Here is a 23,253-nt window from a genome sequence, read left to right on the forward strand (position 1 = left end):
TCAACTCTTAATTTCCGTAAATAACCGTATGTTTAGTTTTTACTCCACTTCCAATCCAATAATACAGAATTCAGTCTAGCCTTTCTTCTTCTTACCTGTATGTTCTCTGACAGTGAAAACCTAGTCCTCATTATTCACAATACATTTACTTAGGGATAAGCAATATCCTTATTGCCAAATTCAAATTCCCTACTGAAGAAAGTAGGGAAAACCACTAGACCATTCAGTTCAGTTGTTCAGTTGTGTCTGACTCTTTTCGACCCCATGAAGGCAGCATGCCTGGCCTCCCTGACAATCACCAACTCTCGGAGTCCACCCCCTTACGACTATACAGTGGAAGTGACAAGTATATTCAAGGGATTATATCTGGTAGACAGAGTGCCTGAAGAACTATGGACTTGAGGTTCAAGACGCTGTACAAGAGGCAGTGATCAAGACCACTCCCAAGAAAAAGAAATGCAAAAAGGCCAAACAGTTGTCTGAGGAGGCCTTACAAAATAGCTGAGAAAAGAAGGGAAAGCAGAAAAGGAAAGATATACCCATTTGAATGCAGAGTTCCAAAGAATAGCAAGGAGAGATAAGAAAGCCTTCCTCAGTAATCAATGAAAAGAAATAGAGGAAAATAATAGAATGGGAAAGACTAGAGATCTCTTCAAGAAAATTAGAGATACCAAGGGAACATTTCATGCAAAGATGGGCACAATACAGGGCAGATTTGGTATGAACCTAATAGAAGCAGAAGACATTAAGAAGAGGTGGCAAGAATACACAGAAAAACTATACAAAAAAGATCTTCATGACCCACATGACCCAGATAACAACAATGGTGTGATTACTCACCTAGAGCCAGACACCCTGGAATGCCAAGTCAAGTGGGCCTTAGGAAGCAACAATATGAACGAAGCTAGTGGAGGTGATGGAATTCCAGTTGAGCTATTTCAAATCCTAAAAGATGATGCTGGGAAAGTGCTGCACTCAATATGTCAGCAAATTTGGAAAACTCAGCAGTGGCCAAAGGACTGGAAAAGGTCAGTTTTCATTCCAATCCCAAAGAAAGGCAATGCCAAAGAATGCTCAAACTACCACACAATTACACTCATCTCACATGCTAGCAAAATGATGCTCAAAACTCTCCAAGCCAGGCTTCAACAGTATGTGAACCGTGAACTTCCAGATGTTCAAGCTGGATTTAGAAAAGGCAGAGGAACCAGGGATCAAATTGCCAATATCCATTGGATCATCGAAAAAGCAAGAGAGTTCCAGAAAAACATCTATTTCTGCTTTATTGACTATGCCAAAGCCTTTGACTGTGTGCAGCACAACAAACTCTGGAAAATTCTTCAAGAGATGGGCATACCAGACCATCTGACCTGCCTCCTGAGAAATCTGTACGCAGGTCAAGAAGCAACAGTTAGAATTGGATATGGAACAACAGACTGGTTCCAAATCAGGAAAGAAGTACATCAAGGCTGTATATTGTCACCCTGCTTAATTTAACTTATATGCAGAGTACATCATGTGAAATGCTGGGCTGCAGGAAGCACAAGCTGGAATCAAGACTGCTGGGAGAAATATCAATAACCTTAGATATGCAGAAGACACCACCCTTACGGCAAAAAGCAAAGAACTAAAGAGTCTTTTGATGGCATAAAAGAGGAGACTGAAGAAGTTGGCTTAAAGATCAACATTCAGAAAACTAAGATCATGGCATCCGGTCCCATCACTTCATGGCAAACAGATGGGGAAACAATGGAAACAGTGAGAGACTTTATTTGGGGGGGCTCCAAAATCCCTAAAGATGGTGACTGCAGGCATGAAATTAAAAGACGTTTGCTCCTTAGAAGAAACGCTATGACCAATCTAGACAGCATATTAAAAATCAGAGACATTACTTTGCCAACAAAGGTCTAATCAAAACTATGGTTTTCCAGTCGTCATGTGTGGATGTGAGAGTTGGACTATAAAGAAAGCTGAGAGCCAAAGAATTAATGCTTTTGAACTGTGGTGTTGGAGAAGACTCTTGAGAGTCCCTTGGACAGAAAGGAGATCCAACCAGTCAATCCTAAGGGAAATCAGTCCTGATGCTGAAGCTATACTTTGGCCACGGGATGCGAAGAACTGACTCATTTGAAAAGACCCTGATGTTGGGCAAGATTGAAGGCGGGAGGGGAAGGGGACGACAGAGAATGAGATGGTTGGATGGCATTACCGACCTGATGGACATGAGTCTGAGTAAGTTCCAAGAGTTGGTGATGGATAGGGAAGCCTGGAGTGCTACAGTCCATGGGGTCGCAAAGAGTTGGACATGAATGAGCAACTGAACTGAACTGAATATTTACATAAAAGTTACAGAATTTCTATCCATATCCCTGTGAGAAAGTAACTGTAGTGGAAGATTTGTTTACAGTTTTTTTGTCTCTAGCATCTATGATGATGATTTGCTTTTACCTTTAGCTCTATTATTACAAAGCATGATATTAACATATTTCCTAATATTCAATCAACTTTGTATTCTCTGAATGAATACCACTTGCTCATAGTGTATTTGTTTCATGAGGTAATAGATTGTTTGCTAATATTTTATTTAGTATTTTTATACCAACATTCATCAGTGATAACAGTGTGTACATTCATTCTTTTTTGTAGTGTATCAGGTTTAAGTATCAATGTTATATATACTTTCATCAAAAATGAATGCGGGAAAACAGTGTGAAAGTTCTTCAAAAATTTTAACAGAATTACCATATAACTCAGTAATTCTACTTCTGAGTATATATCCAAAAAAAGGAAGAAAAAATGAAAGCTGGAACAAAAACAGGTATTTGCACACTCATGTTCATAGCAACAATATTCATAACAGCCAAAAGCTGGAAATCAACTGACAGATGAATGGATAAACCAAATGTGGTGTATACATACAATGAAATATTACTCAGCCTTAAAAAGGAATGGAATTCTGGCACATGCTATAGTATACACAAACCTTAAAGACATTATGCTAAGCGAAATAAGCCAGACACAAAAAGACAAATACTGTACCATTCCACTTACATGAGGTACCTAGAATAGTCAAACTCATAGAGACAAAAAGTGGAATAGTGGTTGCTAGGGGCTGTAGGGAGGGAGGAATGAGGAATTATTCTTTATTGGGTTCAGAGGTTCAGCTTGGGAAGATGATGAAGTTTTAGAGAAGGACAATGGAGACAGTTGCACAATAAAGTGAATGTACTTAATACCATTGAACAAATGGTTAAAATGGGGAAATTTATGTCATGTATATTTCACAATAAAATAAAAAAGACAAAGAACTATGGTCATATAAGTGATTTTTAGAATCAGACTTTTGTTTCTATTATATCTCAAAAATACACAACAGAATCAGTAAGTGCAGAAAGGACTTTATGATCAAATACATGTCTCTCAAGGTCAGACAGAAAGCTATTTATAAGCCCCCGACTATTCTGTTCAAAAAAAGGAGAAAGAAATTAGAAAGTTTTTCTCCTTTTCTAATGTTCTGGAACAATCTACAGAGTACTAGAATTATCTGGTCTTTGAAGGTTTGGTAGAATTCCCCTGTAAAACCAACTGGGCATGGTACTTTCTGCATGGCATTACTTTTCTCTTTTTATGAAAAATGGCTTTTTATAACTTTTCTAACTCTAATGAGGTTAATTTTGCTAGTCTGTACTTCCCTGGGAAATAGTCTACTTCATTTAAGTTTTGAAATCCATCCACATAGAGGTCTGCTAAGTAGTCTCATATGATTATTCTAATTTCTTCTGTACCCATGGTCATCTTATTTTGTGTATCTGTGGTTTATCTCGTTTATCCACTTAATCAAGTTAGTCTGTGATTTATCTATTATTAATTTTTTCTAGAATAAAAAGATTTTGACTTCATTTAATTAGATCTACCATTTTTCTCTTTGAATACCATTAATTCCTTTAAAAAAAAATCTTTCTTCCTCACAATATTGTTTTCCTTACATTGATTTTTGTTTTGTTAACACATTTCCTTACACCAAACTAACTTTGAATTCATGGAATAAACCCTAGGCAATCAGGACATACTTACTGCACCTTTAAACGTGAGCTTAAATTTTTCTTTCTTTAGAATTTTTGGATTCCTATAATATGAAAAAATGAAACCAGTCTATAGTGTGTCAGGAATAACTATGGCTGGATAGTTAGAAGGCAAGGTTAACAATGAAACTAGTAATTCTTACCAACAGTGTTATTCATTATAACATTATTTATAACTGTCTCTCACAGGAGAATACTTATATTAGTTACACTATATCTCTGCAAAGGGATGTCATGTAAATCAACACGTATTAATAGGGAATGATTTCCAAAATATAATACTAAGTTTAAAAAATAAACCAATTTAAACAAGATCAAGAGAGAACATACATAATGGGCTATTATTTCAATAAATATGTTCAAACATACATATAGATTTGCTTATATATACAAGTTTCTCTGGAAGGATATAAAAACACTGATAATGGTAGTTGGTAGCTTTTGGCAGGAGAAGGCAATGGCAACCCACTCCAGTACTCCTGCCTAGAAAATGGACAGAGGAAATGAAAATGCTCCTCCTGCCATGGACAGAGGAGCCTGGTGGGCTGCAGTCCATGGGGTCACTAAGGGTCGGGCACGACTGAGCGACTTCACTCTCACTTTTCACTTTCATGCATTGGAGGAGGAAATGGCAACCCACTCCAGTGTTCTTGCCTGGAGAATCCCAGGGACAGCGGGGCCTGGTGGGCTGCCGTCTATGGGGTCACACAGAGTCGGACACGACTGAAGCGACTTAGCAGCAGCAGCTTTTAGCAGGGGACTAGATGGCCAGGGAAAAAGAGTGAGAAGGATACTTCACTGTGTATTCTTTCAGGCACTTTCATTTTGGATTATCTATTCAAAACTAAGTAACACTAATAACAAAATTAAAAGGGAGAAATCCTTTACCTTTAAGTTTATTTAGAATTTAGATGGTGACCTATTCATTTCATAAATAATCAAGAAAAATAAATGAAAGCCATTAATACTATTAGGAAAAAATGGTACTGTGGGGGGGGGGGTCCTCAGCTAATAAAATGAGAAAGATAAATTAAATAAATGATATAAATATCTAAGAGTAAATCGTAATAATTAAAAGATGTTTGTTCCTTGGAAGGAAAGCTATGAAAAATGTAGACAGTGTAATTAAAAGCAGAGACCTCACTTTGCCAACAAAGGTCCGTATAGTAAAAACTTTGGTTTTTCCAGTAGCCATGTACAGATGTGTGAGAGCTGGACCATAATGAAATCTGGCACCGAAAAATTGATGCTTTCAAACTGTGGTGCTTCAGAGTCCCTTGGACTGCAAGGAGACCAAATCAGTCCATCCTAAAGGAAATCAACCCTGAATATTATTGGAAGGACTGATGCTGAAGCAGAAGCCCCAATACTTGGACCACCTGATGTGAAGAGCTGACTCACTGGAAAAGACCCTAATGCTGGGAAAGATTGAAGGAAAGAGGAAAAGGGGGCAACCAGAGGATGAGATGGTTGGATGGCATCACCAACTCAATGGACACAAGTTTGCGCAAACTCCAAGAGATGGTGAAGGACAGGGAAGCCTGGTGTGCTGCAGTCCTTGGTGTCACAGAGAGTCCGATACAACTTAGTGACTAAACAACGACAAGGATGAAAACAAGTGTCTGTCTACAGATGGGATTGAGAAAATGTGGTATATAATTACAATGGAATGGTATTTCACCCTTAAAAATAGAAGGAAATCTTGTCATTTGTGACAGCGTGGATAAACCTGGAGGGAATTATGGTAAGTGAAAAAAACCAGACAATGAAAGATAAATGCTATACAGTATCACTTCTGTGTGCATTCTTTTTAAAAAGCGGTGAGGTGGGGGCTTGATCTTCTAGAAGAGGGGATATGCAAGGGTCGCCAGGAAGTGAGAGAAGAAAAAGGAAGAGGTCGGTAAAAGGATACAAACTTTTATTTATAAGATAAATAAGGTCTGAGGATCAAACATATAATATGATGACTATTGCTGATAACAATGTATTGTACAAGTGAAGTTTGTGAAGAGAACTAAAATGTTCTCAATGCTCCACTTTGAAGACGTGAGGTGACGGGTGTGTTAATAATTCAGTGGGGGGAAATCATACATATATCAAATCATCACATTGTACACCTCAGATAGGTAGGTAAGTCTTTTTGTTTTCCTTAATTTTTCACCTGAAAATAAAAATCCTTGTTATAAGTACTGAAGTGAAGAAGATTTTTCAATCCTTTCATATGCTTATAGTGTCAGCTTCTTATCATCTAATAATTACATACTCTGCCTAGCACGCATTTTTTCGGTTTGTTTTGTTTAATCTTAATGGGCACTAAAATTTATCAAATGAAAGAATCAGTGGGGAAAGGGCCCTGTCCCCACATTACCTTCATAAAATTCAAAACAATACCAACAGACAACCTACCAGAAACAATGAAAACCAGAGGACAATGGAATGTAAATTTTAAAGTGGTCATACAAAATAATAAAATAGAATTCCATCTCCAGCCAAAAAACACTCATTAAAAAGAATGGTTAGATAACATCTGTTTTACCTAATCACTAAGAGCTATGAAAGCTGGGGGAAAAAAATCAGAGCCCATCTTTTAGAAGGCAGCAGAGATCTCCTGAGGCAATGAAAGCAGGAGCTAATACTACAGAGAAAGAACTTTGGAGAAACAGCTTATGTCTATAGCTGCTTTGACCCTGGGGCCTTGACTGATTCAGCAGTTGACAAGGAGGCAGTGATTAGCAACGGCAGGTAAAGACTCTGCTCCACAACATGCACATGATTCTCAAATGCACCCTCTCAAGCTGGATGAAATCCCTAGATTAGTAGAGTATCCAAACTTGAGTGTGCATCAATTCTGACTCAGTAGACACAGACACACCTGTGTGCATGTACGCAAGGAGGGTGGGGGGAGAAACCACAGCAGAAGGAGGCGTCCAGCAATCAGATGTTAATTTTTTTTTTTAGACCACCTCATGGTGGCTCTGAAACAAAACAGACCTTAGAAATTATCTAGAAATATAACAGTACTTTATTTTCCTAAAAAGCTGTTATAAACTGGGTAAACTATGATTATAGCAGGAAACGGCAACCCACTCCAGTATTTTTGTCTGGAAAATCCCATGGACAGAGGAGCCTGGTGGGCTACAGTCCATGGCGTTACAAAGAATCAGACATGACTGAGCAAAGCACAACAGCAGCAAACTATGACTACCTAATATTTAGCCTCATACCAACTTACGCTTGATTTTCCATACCACTGCCTGTGCTGTGCTTAGTCGCTCAGTCGTGTCCGACTCTTTGTCGCCCCATGGACTGTAGCCTATCAGGCTCCTCTGTCCACAGAATTCTCTAGGCAAGAATACTAGAACGGGTAGCCTATCCCTTCTTCAGGGGATCTTCCCAACTCAGGAATCGAACCCAGGTCTCCTACATTGCAGGCGTATTCTTTACCGACTGAGCCACCAGGGAACTCCAAGAATACTGGAGTTGGTAGCCTATTCCTTCTCTGGGGGATCTTCCCAACCAGGAATTGAACCAGGCTCTCCTGCATTGCAGGTGGATTCTTTACCAGCTGAGCTACTAGGGAAGCCCATACCAAAACTGCTTACCTAGACTAAATGATTATGTGTTATACCCTATATCATGTAACTAAGCAAATTCTGCCATATATAAAAATATGTTCTAAAACAGCTTTTTAAATATAGCAGCCAGGGCTTCCCTGGTGGTCCAGTGATTAAGACTCTGCACTTCCACTGCAGGGTGCACAGGTTCCATCCCTGGTCAGGGAACTAAGATCTGACATGCCTTGCAGCACAGCCAAAAAAAAAATTAAATATAGCAGCCATAAAAGTACTGGTAATGACATCAAGAGGTTACTAATAGGCTTTTCAAATGGTGATATATGGAAGGGATATTTCAATCTTAATAAAAAGTGAAACTAAGAACAATGCATTGTAACAACCATCTATAACATTCTGAAAAGAAACCTAGGCATTTCACATCAAGAATATGAGAAAGCTTCTCAAATACAGCCATTTAAGGCTGCAGATAGTTTGAGTTTAATGAGTTCTTTGTACACAATAAGAACTCTGTGTAATAACTGTAACATGAATGCAAAATCTTGACCACATTTAATTAGTATTATGTAAGAAGTAGTGCCCAGAACTTCATTAAATTATCTGTGTATCTGATTCCACTTAAAATGGTATGAGTGTTTTAAAGTAAGCTAAGTTAAAACACTTACCTGGGTTTCATATAAGTGGGCAATGTGAAATTGAACTGCAAAGATGAGAAAATAAGTCAACAACTGTATTACAGTAGTGTCTGGATAAATATAAGTAAGAATATAAAATGTAAAATATAAACACTATCTCTGCTGCATAGATTTAAGTAATTTCAGAACATAACTTATTCTTAATAAAATATACAAGCATACAAGAACATGATAAGAAACTACATGTATTCATTATTGGTTATTACTAAATTTAGCCAATGTAATTATTAAAATTAACATTAAAATCTGTAGCAAGTGAGTATAAGTTCAAATGGCAACATTAAACAGATATAAAATATAACTTTTATAATCTATACATTTCACAACATGGTATTTAAAAACTGAGTTAAAACTCAAACAAGAAAGTCAGTATTTGATTAAAACAACAATGAAAAATACTCTTTTTAGTTATATATTTTATTACATATTTCATACTAATGTTTACAAAGATGTCATAGACAATAAGTTGCACTTCTCTGTCAGTTCTTCAAAAAAAATTTTTTAAAGGTCAAACCACTTGGAAAGCAAGAATAATAAAGAACATCAACATTAACAAGTACCTCTTGAAAATAAAAAATATACATATTTCAGCTTTTATTTTCAGCTCTTCCTGATATTGCACCACCAGAATATGAATGTTCAATGAAAGCAACAATAAATCAGGAATCAAAACTGGATTCTGGCTTACTTAAATAATGATTTTCATCCTCCAATGACAAATCGTTTTTTAAAAATGTTCGATTTACCTGGATTTCATAGTTAGATTTCAAGGAGTCTGGGAGCCTTTCAAAATTATATGCATAATATGTAGCTGGATCTTTAAAAATAAGATCTAATAGCTATCATCAAGCTCTCATTGGTATCATAAACTTAACTCTCACACTAACTCCCATAACTGTAAGATTCACCTGAGATGCTAGTTAAAAACAGAGATCCCTGAGATTGTATTCAGTGAGCCTGGGGCAAGGCCCGGAAAGGTACCTTTTTATTTAGTTCTGGGATTAACAAAGGATTTTGACACCTGTTCCCTAGAGCAGCACCTGAGAATAAGTAAATATGCATAAAATCCAAAACAAGATATATAATGAATTTTAAAATCAAACATTTTTGGATCAAAAGTACTGCCCTCTTCATACATAATCATTAAATATCATAAGCAGAGATGAGACAAAATAAAAATATCATTTTTAAAAGATGAAAATCAACTTTTTGTGAAAAGTACATCATCATAATAAAAAAAGTTCTACAGATATAAATATCCTCTCCCTTTACCTGTATCTGTTAAGTGGTTTTCTTATTTCCTAGTCCCCCTTTTCAACACAGCTCTCTTTGAGAGGTCTAGTCCAAATCTCACCTGACTACATCATTAGAGAATGAGGAAGAGATGGAAAATGTATTTTCATCCCCCCTCCTCCCCGCCCCCGTCTTCTTACTCCTCTAAGAAAGGTGACATGGAAAAAAAGATTAGTAGCAGTAAGGTAGCATTCTATTTCCATCCCAAAGTTCCTCCAGGCTCAATAAGGGCTTTCCTATACTAGAAGTTACTAAATCCAGTATCATCTTTTGTGGTGTGAAAATCAATTTATATTTAAATTCTTAAAAGTCCTCTTCAAAGTGGAAGATAACTATAAAGATAAGAAAAAGCTCCACTTGGCAAGTCTCAATTAGAGGTAGAAATTTAACAAATATTGCCATAAAAGGTTCTGAAATTAAACTTTATTCAGAAATTAAGACATTATTTTTAGAATTAATTAAATCTAGAAGAAACAATTTTATCCCAAGGGGCAATCGTATAAGTCTCTCATCACCATGATTCTACTTTTCAAAGCACAAAGTCCAATTAACCCCTCTTAAAGGCTCTGGAAGCGGCAAGTATATGTGTTTTTCTAATGCATAAATGAACTGTGCAATAAAACAGAAATCTCTTACAGACTTTAAAAGCTCACTTCACTTTCTAAAATCTTCTGACCTTTGTAGTATGGAGTAGTAGTAACATGGATTTCAAAAAATAGTCAAGTCTGTGGCTTACCTAAATAGGTAATGATATTAAAAAATCCAGAGAAGTTTTTACAAAGATGATAAAGAGTCTGGTATTTATATAGTAATAATGTGTACCCAAAGTGAGTACTCTATATTTGAGAGTGCTCTGTGAGACACCAGCCTTTATGATCATGGTTATCAAGTAGTTATGAAGTTATATAGTTAAAAATAAACTACCCATATCAACTGAACTATAATGGTGTAATGTCTCTAAATAAAGCACATGCCTTCCATTAGAGTGACAAACCTTTCAGCACTCAAAGTTCTGAGTCTAGGGAAATTCCTCAGTCCTGTGTAAAGCAGGACACTGGTCATTCCTCCTTATTTCCTTTCTCAGCAATCAAGAGAAAGAGAGCTGTGGTAAGCTCAAAAATGTATTCATGATTGTTAGAACTGTCCTCTACAAATTCCACAACAAATATCTGCACTCTGGTACTCATTTTACAGAGGTGTTTCCCTCTTAGGCGCAATGATCTACAAGTAAGATTTCAGCTCAAGTAGAATAAAATAAGGATTTACAAAAATATTTAGTTTGAAAGTTATGAAACGTCCCTCAAAAGTTATCATTCAAACTGACAAGTATGAATGAAAGTTAGTTTCTACGCACTAGACACAATCAATTAAATGAAAATCAGATTTTTCCTATTCCTATAAAATAATTTTAAAAGGATTTTAGGGGTTTATATTTTAGATGGTTTATATAACTTGGATGTAAAATTAAGGATACAAAAATAAGTTAAAAAAAAAAGAACACTTCATAAATTAATATATTAATGAGTTAAATCCTTTTTCTCATTTAACCTCATCTTAGAAGTGAAAACAGTGCTGCATTTGTTACCTTTCCACCATTTGTTCTGGAAATACACTGATCAGTACTAAATCCTAAGTTTCATTTAAAGAAAACAGAATTCTTTTAAGTTTTCTCAGAAAATTGCATTTAGTAGAATTATAAGACAATTAGTCTGGTCTAGATAATGATTTAATTGGAACAACAGAGGATGAGATGGCTGGATGGCATCGCTGACTCGATGGACGTGAGTCTGAGTGAACTCCGGGAGTTGGTGATGGACAGGGAGGCCTGGCGTGCTGCGATTTATGGGGTCGCAAAGAGTCGGACACGACTGAGCGACTGATCTGATATGATATCTTATTTCATCTTATATGCAAGTTATATTCAAATTTCTACAGTTTTTTCACTGAGTCAATCATTTGGAGGCATTTTTACCACTATGACTACTAACTCTTCACTAAACTCCTTTCTATATGCTTAAAAAAAATGAAGTCGCTTATAGCAAACTACTGACTTTGTAAAATCTAGAATCTTTTGATTTATCTGAAATTTTCATGAAGAATGATTCAATTTTTATACACTCTAATTAATTGAAAAATCTCACCACAATCTTTATGTATGATGTTTAAAACTATAATAGAAAGTCAAAGTATATCCTCATCATTACCAATAATTTTAATTCACCAAGTATGAATCAGTAAACTAACACATGAATCTTTGTATACTCAGACTTCTGAAAGGACTGGCAATCCTGTTTTTAACCTCCCCAAGTCACCTACAATGTAATTAATATACAAATAATCAATCCTGTTCACTAGTACAGATAATTTTAATTCAACAAACCCAGTTCACTAGCATATCTATTTTAGACACACACTGTTCACAATAAATAACTGGTCTCACATGTTCCATTTGTACAAATAGTTATGGCAACAAATATAGTTAGATTCAACAATTCCAGGGGAAAAGTTACACAGGATTCATGACTATTATCTGCCATGAAGTGATCTGAATACGTGCAGAAAACAATGGTACTTAATAATACTTACTTTCAGCATTGGACAAAGTGCAGGGATTACAGTCAACCAAAGCTAACTGAAAATGCTGCAAGAAGAGAGAAAATTAACGCACTAAAAATCAGTCATACAAGATACTTTTCAGGTATATAAGGTTTAATATAATTATGAAACTATGCTATGCAAATATAACATATTATACAACCAACTAGCATTACTTTGAATATTTATTGCTGAGAACAAACAGACTGCTGCATTACTTTCTTTGAACAGTTGAGAAAGAGATTTGGCATAAGAATTAACTTGGTATCAAGTCATCCTATGTAAATCTATTTATATGGAAAAAAGAATCAGGTTTTTAAGTCTTCTAGTACATAGGAAGTGTTAGTTACTGAACACTTCAAATAGAACACATAATTATTTTAAAAACAAAGTAAAAGTTCAATGGTATTAACGGATTAAATACCACTGCTTATCTCAAAATGATATACACTTTTTTTTAAATGACCATGAGAAAAGGGTAAAACTATTTGCCCTGATTTTTCAATAATTATTATAATTAGAGTCTGTTAAAATATTTGAAGTATCACAAAGAATGTACCAAATAGCCATACAAAACCATCCCACATAAAGAAAACCACTGGTTTTCTAAACCTAAAGGGAGATGAGGGACTAGGGTGGGGATGGCATGACCTCATAGTTTCATTTCTAGTTATCTAAACCAGATGCAAAACAGATGTACCTACTAAGATATTAAGATATCAACTATCAATAATGATCACCAACCCCTAAACCTGAAGCCACATTAGAAAATATCTAGCACACATCCTTGCAACCGACAGAAAACAAATGCAATTACCCTTTTAGGATATATACCCTATTATATGTGTAGGCAGTATTAAACCACTAATAACTTACAGCATCCACTTGTAATAATATTGCATAAGCCTGTCCCCTTGACAAAAAAAAAAGAAACAAAAACAAAATACACGTCAAACTCAAGGCATAATGCTAATCTTTAAGAATGCAAATCATCAAGAACATTGGGTGATGGGGACTTCTCTGTTGCTCCAGTTAAGACTATGCTTCCAGCGTAGCGGGCCTCAGGTTTGATCTGTGGTCTGAGAACTCAGATCCCACATGCTGTGCAATATAGTCAAAAAAACCAATGGGGTGCGATCTGGCATCAAGTTTATCAACACTGAACTGGCTATATAATTAGGAAAAGGCAAACCAGTACTATAGTTAGTATGGAATATTTAAAAAAAAATTTTTTAAGGTGGGGCTTCCTTGATAGCTCAGCAGGTAAAGAATCCACCTGCAATGCAGGAAACACAGGTCTGATCCCTGAGTCAGGAAGATCCCCTAGAGAACTAGTGAGGGTCCATGAGCAGCAACTACTGAAACCTGTGAGCCCTACAGCCTGTGCTCTGCAACAAGAGAAGCCCTCTTCTCTTGCAATGAGAGGGTAGCCCCAGCTCACGGCAACTAGAGAAAAGCCCGTGCAACAGTACAGTCAGAAACAAATAAACAAATAATAACAAATAAAAAAGGTTAAGTCTCTGAATTCTTCTAAAAGATATTTCCAGAAATACATATTCAAAATTTCCAAGCCTCCACAAATTTTTACCATTAAAAGTAATCAAAAGCCAAAAGTACAAAACAATTTTCTAAAAATCACCATTTCTATCCACAAGCCAAATGCCTAAAGAATTGTCTTTTTTCAACTGCTGGAAAAACTGAAAACTGATACATATAATGACAACTTCTAGATGTAAGCCCGAAAGAAACTTAAAACTTTCTATATCAAGAGAGAGAGTCATCAGCAAGCTTTTAGTACTGTATTTCAACATAGAATCAACAAAACTGCACTTGGTCAACCAGAGCCCTCAGTTAACAAAAATAAACTAATGTCAGTTACCCAGTACTACAATGAAACAAAGATTAGAAGGCATAATTTCATATGAACTAGTAGTTATTCACAAATGTCTGTTATATGCATGCATAATTACTGTAGCCTACATTTGCAGTACTCAATATTTAGAGGTTGTAATATTCTTAATGAGCAAGCTACTAATGAGATGACTATGACCCTTAAATATTTAATCCATTCAACGACTACTTCAAGACCCTATAATGTCCTCAGGACAATGAAGATACTAGGGACACAATGACAATCAAAAGTGAAAAAATATTTGCCATCATTTACAGAATGGGAAAAAAAAAACCCAACATCTGAATACTTTGAGAACTGCTTTTATTCTCCCCTGACCTACAAAGCAGATTGTATGTCCTTAAACATCCTTTTAGTGTGCTACCATAGCAATAGAAAACAGACTATTTTAAAAAGTGAGTACTATGAAAGCAAAGCATATTTTATAACCAGTTGTTTTCCTCTAGATAAAAAGAGGCACAGCAGCCACACATTCAGATTGTACTGCATTTCAAAGTCTAATCTATCCTGCCAACATTAATACTTAGATAAGACAGGGGCTTCTCTAGTGGCTCAGTGGTAAAGAATCCGCCTGCCAATGCAGGAGATGCAGGTTCGATCCCCGGATTGGGAAAGAAGGAAATGGCAACCCACTCCAATATTCTTGCCTGGAAAATCCCATAGACAGAGGAGCCTGGCGGGCTATAGTCCATGGGGTTGCAAAAGAAGTCAGCCAGCAACAAAACAACAAAGACAGAGTTAAAAGATGCAAACTGCCCGGCCAAGAAAACACCATTTAAGATGGCAATATTTTATTTTCACTATTGCACTCAAATCTCACAAAGAGCAGAGAGATGCATAATTCAAATCGCCCAATCTACATTTCATCTATCAATACTGAAGGTCCTGTAATGAAATCGGGCAGAAGTTCTGGACTACATAATTACTAATCGATCTTAAAATCAGCAATGAAGTCACTGATGCACCAATTCAATCCCAAAACATCATGAAATGTCAAACATTTCCAAACCACAATGATACACAAAAATTAACTCTGCAAGACTGTACATATTCAAAAACAGGCGTGAGAATGAAAAAACTTACAGAATAACTGAGTTTAACAAACTAAGAACAGCCACATAAAACCACCCCACATAACAAAAATCACTGATACACCTTTGAGTAAACTAAAGGGAGATGAGAGACTAGGGTGGGGATGGTATGACTTCATTTCTAATGTCTAAACTGGATGCAAAATAGATGTATTTTTAACACATAAGTCAGCAAATAACTATCAACTATGACAATCAGCCCCAAACCTGAAGATACATGGTAAAATACCTAGCACCCATCCTTGACCAATAGGAAGAGCTAGGAAATGTACCTCATACTGAAATACTGCAGTACTGAAACTGACTGCTGCTGTGTGAAATAGTTACCACCCAACTTATTGGCTTCTGCAGTTCAAAGACTATCGCAAACCTCAAGGCAGAAAGCATTCTACAGAAAACTAATTTCAAAGCAAGAAGATTTACCTACAACATTTTTTCCTAATGTTCCTTTTAATAGAGCCTTTCTGGTCCAATTTAATACAAGGTTCAATTCATTACAATTTCTGTTGACATCGTTCTCACCAAAGTAACTTTTTCTTTAAAAGCTTTTGACTTGTTCAATATTTTAAAGTAACTTTTCAGTACTTTGCTTTCTATAGACTAAGGAACTAGATTTTCCCCTTCAGATAGAGATGAAAGTTGATGTAATTAACACATAAAACACCAATTTCAAGACTTTATTTCCCTTTTAAAATGTTTTACTTCTAGTTGAATAATCTGTGATTATCTTACCATCTTTTCAGTTGTAGAACCCTTCAACTATGTTCCCAAACCTGAAGATAAGCAGTGAGATAACTTTTCATTATTGACAAGTTATGGTTGTATGTATAAATTATTAATTTGGAGCAACGTGTGGATTCCAGATTCAATCTCAGATGTTCTGATTCAATGGGTTGAGAACAATACCCTATGAACCAGATAAAACCCCCTACAACTTATTCCAAGGCACAGTCAGGGTTAAATGCCAATATTTAAAACTTGCAAATTGTGTGCTTACCCCCAAAAGCCTTACTTCAGTCTATACTGCTGTCTATTAAAGCAAATGCTGCTTCTTAGTAGTAAAATGTTTGCAACCTATTTTTACTCTACACCAAGCACTCTGTTATGACTATGCGTGTGTATGTTCTCAGCTACATCCAATTCTTTGGGACCTCATGGACTGTAGGCCGCTAGGCTCCTCTGTCCATGGGATTATACCTGTTAAGAACATTGGGGTGGGTTGCCATTTCCTCCACCAGGGGATCTTCCCAACACAGGGATCAAATCTGCATCTCCTGCATTGTTAGATTCTTCAGCACTGAGTCAGCAACTACGCAACTGAATAAAAGGCTCACTGAAATTAATGTTCTAATAAAAGTTTAAAAGACAATTCCATAGCAGAGTCTAAAAGATATAGATGAGGGAAGAAGAGATCCTTCAAGCTGAGGAAACAACGTCTGTTTACACAGCGTTTATGAAACAAGGATTTATGAACCATTTAAGTGGGAGAATGGAAGGTTTGTCAGGTACTCTTGCAGGTCAAAGGCAAATTATTTTTTCTTTTTTTTTACAGATTGCCAGAATTCTGAAAGTATGAATTAAAAAACCAACAAATTTCATTTCTAAAACTAGGGAAAATGCCTTAGAATGCGATGGTAATTACTTTAGGAATTTGGTCTCTGAAAATAAGATACCAAACTAAAATTGGTAAGTTTCGGTAGCATTTGTGAGCCATGATGCCTGGCCAAGTTGATCTGACTGAGATTCCCTCAAAGTTCCCAAACTCAGTTCTTGCATTCTCTTTGTAATTCAAGATTATAACAGTTTCAAGGAGGAACTCTACTGCACCAATGACTAATAGCTAATGAATCCTAGCAATCTTCACTCAAAAAAGAGGCTCCTTCTTTCAAGTTTACCAATATGGTCTCTTCCAAAACTGTCTTTCACACACACACACACACACACACACAAAAATAGTAAGGCAAAAGACATTCTATAACTGAAGATGTTCAAAATCTAATTTCCAGCCCTTCTTTTTGGCTCCAGACTTCCATCTATACCAACATCTGATATCCCTCAGGTACTTCCAACTCAATATACTCCCAAATGACCCATTTCCATTTGGAGGCTTTTCATTTCCCAATCCCCAAACCTGTTGTTTTCTTTATCCCCTGCTTTATTAACAGAAAAGTAAGTCAAGTCAATAAATGGGGACTCTCTACCCACACTTATTTGTCAATAAGTTAACTTCTTTATTAAGACTCCTTAAGATCTCTAGGATGTGTTACCTTTTATTCATCCATCCATGCATCCATCCTGAGAACCAATTTATTCTACAGATCTTGCTCACCTTTCTTCCTGTAACTGTGTCCAACATAGTTCTCAAATTTCTCCTTTTTTACAGGTATGCAACTGATTAGAAACTTTAAAACACTGGTTCTAGCGTATGTCAAATCTATGTACAGAAACAATCAGAATATGTATTGACTGAATTTTCAAGTTCTTTAAATCTAGTATACAATCTGTGTTCAAATCAAAATAAGACTAACACGCACATAAATAACAAAGTTAACATAATATATATTTTATAAAGGATAATGTTACAATTTGCATTGTAAAATGTTTAGAAACATAAGCTTAAAAAATTGTGACACTGAATACACTGAATGTTTCATAAAGCTGCATTTGAAGACTGAATATTTATAACCACAAATTTAAGTAGTCATCCATAAACACCAAAAAGTGTTTTTTGATTAGAAATGACATCTTGTAGTTAAAATATATTTGAGGAGAGAAACCTGACACAGGAAACCTGGGCTAATCCCAACTGCTCAGTATCAAGAAAGGATGGTTACCGAACATCTATGAGCAGTCATGTTCTTTTCAAAAATGTATTTGAGGAACTGAAGTTCTTCTACTATTTATACTACTTTGCACTTACAGGTATGTAATAGAACTCAGGGCAGAAATAAATACCAAAAGGAAAAATAAAACTGGGCAGGCAGATTGAAGTGGAGAAAGCATTAGTGGACAGATAAACCAATGAGCAGATCACCTCATACCAGATAATACACAGAAAGTGCTAAACTGCTAAGTCACTTTCAGTTGTGTCTGACTCTCTGCAACCCCATGGACTGTAGCCCACCAGGCTCCTCTATCCATGGGATTCTCTAGGCAAGAATACTGGAATGGGTTGCCATTTCCTTCTCCAGGGGGTCTTCCTGACCCAGGGATAGAACCTGTTGTCTCTTATGTCTCCTGCACTGGCATGCGGGTTTTTTATCACTAGCGCCAGCTGGAAAGCCCCAGATAATACATAGAAAAGATTAAAAAGTACAGTTGATGAACAGTAGAAAAATGAAAGAGCAAGGAAAAGATTTCTGTCCATAAATGAGGAAAAATGGACAGAAGACAAAGGGCAGTGACCATTCTCTGCCCAGACAGTGACATTATACTCAGGAGAAACCAAATTCCACTACCAAAATGGGAACTGGGGTGGTTGAAAGGTACAAATGTGAAACTAGCAGATAACTAGATTACAGTATAGAGATTACTGTATCAACGATACTGTACTATAAATTTTGAAGCTAAGAGACTAGATCTTAACTGTTCTCACATACAAAAAAAAGATAATTATCTGGCATGACAGAGATGTTATTAGGAAATGCTATGGTGATGATGATAATGTGTCAAATTGGTGGTGATGATATATGGTGATGGTGATATATGGTATGGTGATGATATCAGATCAGATCAGTCGCTCAGTCGTGTCCGACTCTTTGCGACCCCATGAATCGCAGCACGCCAGGCCTCCCTGTCCATCACCAACTCCCGGAATTCACTCAGACTCAAGTCCATCGAGTCAGTGATGCCATCCAGCCATCTCATCCTCTGTCATCCCCTTCTCCTCCTGCCCCCAATCCCTCCCAGCATCAGAGTCTTTTCCAATGAGTTAACTCTTCGTATGAAGTGGCCAAAGTACTGGAGTTTCAGCTTTAGCATCAGTCCTTCCAAAGAAATCCCAGGGCTGATCTCCTTCAGGATGGACTAGTTGGATCTCCTTGCAGTCCAAGGGACTCTCAAGAGTCTTCTCCAACACCACAGTTCAAAAGCATCAATTCTTCGGCACTCAGCCTTCTTCACAATCCAACTCTCACATCCATACATGATCACAGGAAAAACCATAGCCTTGACTAGACGAACCTTTGTTGGCAAAGTAATGTCTCTGCTTTTGAATATGCTATCTAGGTTGGTCATAACTTTTCTTCCAAGGAGTAAGCGTCTTTTAATTTCATGGCTGCAGTCACCATCTGCAGTGATTTTGGAGCCCAGAAAAATAAAGTCTGACACTGTTTCCCCATCTATTTCCCATGAAGTGATGGGACTGGATGCCATGATCTTCGTTTTCTGAATGTTCAGCTTTAAGCCAACTTTTTCACTCTCCACTTTCACCTGCATCAAGAAGCTTTTTAGTTCCTCTTCACTTTCTGCCATAAGGGTGGTGTCATCTGCATATCTGAGGTTACTGATATTTCTCCCGGCAACCTTGATTCCAGTTTGTGTTTCTTCCAGTCAGCATTTCTCATGATGTACTCTGCATATAAGTTAAATAAGCACATTGACAATATACAGCCTTGACGGACTCCTTTTCCTATTTGGAACCAGTCTGTTGTTCCATGTCCAGTTCTAACTGGTGCTTCCTGACCTGCATACAAATTTCTCAAGAGGCAGATCAGGTGGTCTGGTATTCCCATCTCTTGAAGAATTTTCCACAGTTTATTGTGATCCACATAGTCAAAGGCTTTGGCATAGTCAATAAAGCAGAAATAGATGTTTTTCTGGAACTCTCTTGCTTTTTTGATGATCCAGTGGATGTTGGCAATTTGATCTCTGGTTCCTCTGCCTTTTCTAAAACCAGCCTGAACATCAGGAAGTTCACGGTTCACATATTACTGAAGCACACATTGTACAAATTAAACTTACTCAAAGTTGTATGTCAATTCTATCTCAATAAAAAAAGTTTTAAAATTTTAAAAGCCTAAAATTTTCAAAGTGCCAATAAGAAGAGTTAAGTTATTTAACAAATAAAGGAAGCAGGCCAGGAGTGGGTATAGAGAAATAACAGCAACTTTTATTATCTTTAGACAACTGAATGAATAAAAATATGCAGTTAAAGCTTCAACAAAAAATACTACAGATATATCTTAGAAACTTAAGGCCTGATTAAAATTAATTTAATAGCTGGTATTGAAATTCTGAGCAAATATTTTTATAATTCATAGTATCTCAATTAAATGAAGGAAATGATTTATATGAGTAGAATAGTAAAAGACAGGAGGTATTTCACAGATTCCAAAAGTGGTTTCTAAAAGGAAATACACATCATCATGCCTTTACTCATTTTTTCTGCCTTAATTTCTTGGAATAAGAAAAAAAAAACAAAATTCCTGAGTCTGAAGTATGATATCAAATCAGATACCTGGAAATGAAGCAGTTTCTGGAGAAGAGTGTTTTTTTAAAAAAACGTAAAATGCTATTTCACTCAGAAGCTTCATGTGAGGTATGATAATAGAAGGGAGACAGCAGAACGAACTGGTGAACAGGGGGCATCTAGAGAAAACTGCACTGTCAGTTTGTGTAGAAGATGACAAATACAATCAGCCTCATCTTTTCTCCCCAATGTTTCCAGCCAATCTCATGAGAGGCATTTTGTCATTTTATTGCCTCTTTCATTTTATTAAGCTATCCATTCAAGAAACACGAAGCACCTGTTGTAATGCCAAGCTAACACACAAGTCTCATTTGAGTTCAACCCATTTCCTTTGAATCTCCTCTTTCAATTCTCATCTTCTTAATCCCTTCATATTATGCCCTTCAATCTGCACTTATCATCTTCAAATATCAAATTATAAGGGGACTTACACTGGTATTCCAGTCAACAATCCACAAGTTCCCATAAAAAAAAGCCACCTTCTTTATCTACCTTTAAAAAAAATATTGAATGCTGCCATTATTTCAGGGGAACTTAAATATCTAAATATCAGGGAGAATTTTTATATGAAATTCGTTAAATTAAAATAGATGCATTAACTGACCAAAGAATATGGGTGATATTACATCCTATTTTGCATTTATTAGCTCCATATGAAGGAAATAATTTTAATACTCTGCCAAGGTGTAAAAATTAGAAGCATCATATAAAACTACTTGTCTAAACTGGCATGCTTTTCTGATGCAGCAATAGCACACTGCCTCAAATACATAACAAATGTAAGCAATTATCATTAATATCATTAAAAAATAATGAAATAAAATTCTGAATTAATTATATGGAGGTAAATAGGCAACTACTCCCACCTGAGGGTGTATTATATGAAGCAGAAAAGCCATACAGTATCATGTAGAAATGTCACCCTGAAATGGACTCTGGTTCAGATAATACTAAACTAGTTAATAAACTAAGAATAGGTACCTCCATCACTCAACTAAACATGTGAAATCTTTACTGACCAATTTAATGGAAAAATAACACCACTAGTTGAAAAGTAAGTTGGGCATTAACTTCATATTTCTGAGGGTGGGCAGTATGTCAAAAATACAAGTATTAAAATTTAGGACAAGAAAATGGATTTCATACAAACAATATCTAATACTGGCCCCAAATCAGAGTTTTAGATATGGTAAAACTGAGAACTAAAAAAGAAGGGCTAAAAAAACTTATTTAACAGAGACTTTGATATATATATTGTTTAATCTTTGTAACAATCTTGTGGAGTAGGTAGTTATTCCAGTTCTACAGACTGAAAGGGGCTTCCCTGGTACCTCAGTCGGTCAAGAATCTGCCTGCAATGCAGGAGACCCGGGTTCGATTCCTGGGTCGGGAAGATCCCCTGGAGAACGAAATGGCAACCCACTCCAGTATTCTTGCCTGGAGAATCCCATGGACAGGAGAACCTGGCAGGCTATAATCTGTGGGGTTGCAAGAGTGGGACACAAGTGAGCAACTAAGCACACACACACAGACAGAAAGAGGATCAGAAAAGTTAGGCACATTGCCCAAGTCACACAATTAGTTTAGTGGCAGGGTCAAATTTTAAAACCAAATTTGCTTGCTCTGAGAGCTATTTACATGGTACCAAAACAGAATGAATCTGTTTCAGAAGTACATTTTGGGAGAAAAGTTATTACCAGAGATAGAAATAAAACAGGAGGCCCTGGAATGCATTTCATGTGTGGGTGAAAAGCAGGAATCTATTATGAAAATAAACTGCATTTTATTTAAATATTTTACCATCTAAAACATACTGTATATGTTGTATCTCTATCCCTGAGAGGGAAAGAAAATGAGGCAGAAAAGACTGGATCTGTAATGGACAGATTGTATGCACTACCCCCATATAAAAACACTCTTTTTTACCCACCCCTCACTCTTCTATTTGATAGGAAAAGCATGCTTAGGAAATTGAGCTCTGCTCAAAACAGGACATAACTGATCCAAAGAATAGAACAGAATAACCAAATCTTTGATAAGGAATCACTGAAAATGGCCATGTGGTCTAATTTTGGCCAATGAGATGCAAAGTGTTCTTGAAATGATCAACAAAAAGTAAGGATCTTTGTCCTCTACAACACAATAAATCAGGTATTTACTGAGTACTTACTATATGCCGGCACTACACTAAGCACCTATACCATTACCATATAATGCTTTTCTTTATGAAATATGAAAAAGAAATCATTTCACTTTGATCACACCTGGAAACCAACCTGGAGCCACCATAAAATCTGATTTGCTAGTATACACTGCGACTGTCCAACAGGAGGTCAAAATATGCAAGGTGTTTCAAGTCCACTCACATGCCAAAATACAGTTTGAGACAGGCTGCTTTAAGCTTGAGGAAAACTGATCAACTTCTCCACATTACTTACATTTGCCCTAGGGCCTATTCCTCAAACTGTACTCACCTTTGACAAATGTGTGATCTGAATATTTTCACAATCTACTTACTTTAGTGTTTTGGGGTGTATACCTCT

The 23,253-nt window shown here is 36.4% G+C and overlaps 1 protein-coding gene across 8 annotated transcripts in view; it reads right to left on the reverse strand.

Annotated features, from left to right (window-relative positions):
- KDM6A (lysine demethylase 6A) overlaps positions 1-23,253 on the reverse strand; it is a 180,346-nt gene that overhangs the window by 62,504 nt on the left and 94,589 nt on the right. For all 8 annotated transcript variants that reach the window (XM_061410366.1, XM_061410365.1, XM_061410368.1 and 5 more), the window contains exons 7-8: positions 12,229-12,283; positions 8,320-8,354 (exon numbers count right to left, since the gene is read on the reverse strand). In XM_061410366.1, coding sequence (XP_061266350.1) covers positions 8,320-8,354; positions 12,229-12,283 — 90 coding nt within the window. The remainder of the gene's footprint in view (positions 1-8,319; positions 8,355-12,228; positions 12,284-23,253) is intronic.

Source organism: Bos javanicus, chromosome X, assembly GCF_032452875.1.
Source record: "Bos javanicus breed banteng chromosome X, ARS-OSU_banteng_1.0, whole genome shotgun sequence".
In the NCBI taxonomy this organism is placed as follows: domain Eukaryota; kingdom Metazoa; phylum Chordata; class Mammalia; order Artiodactyla; family Bovidae; genus Bos; species Bos javanicus.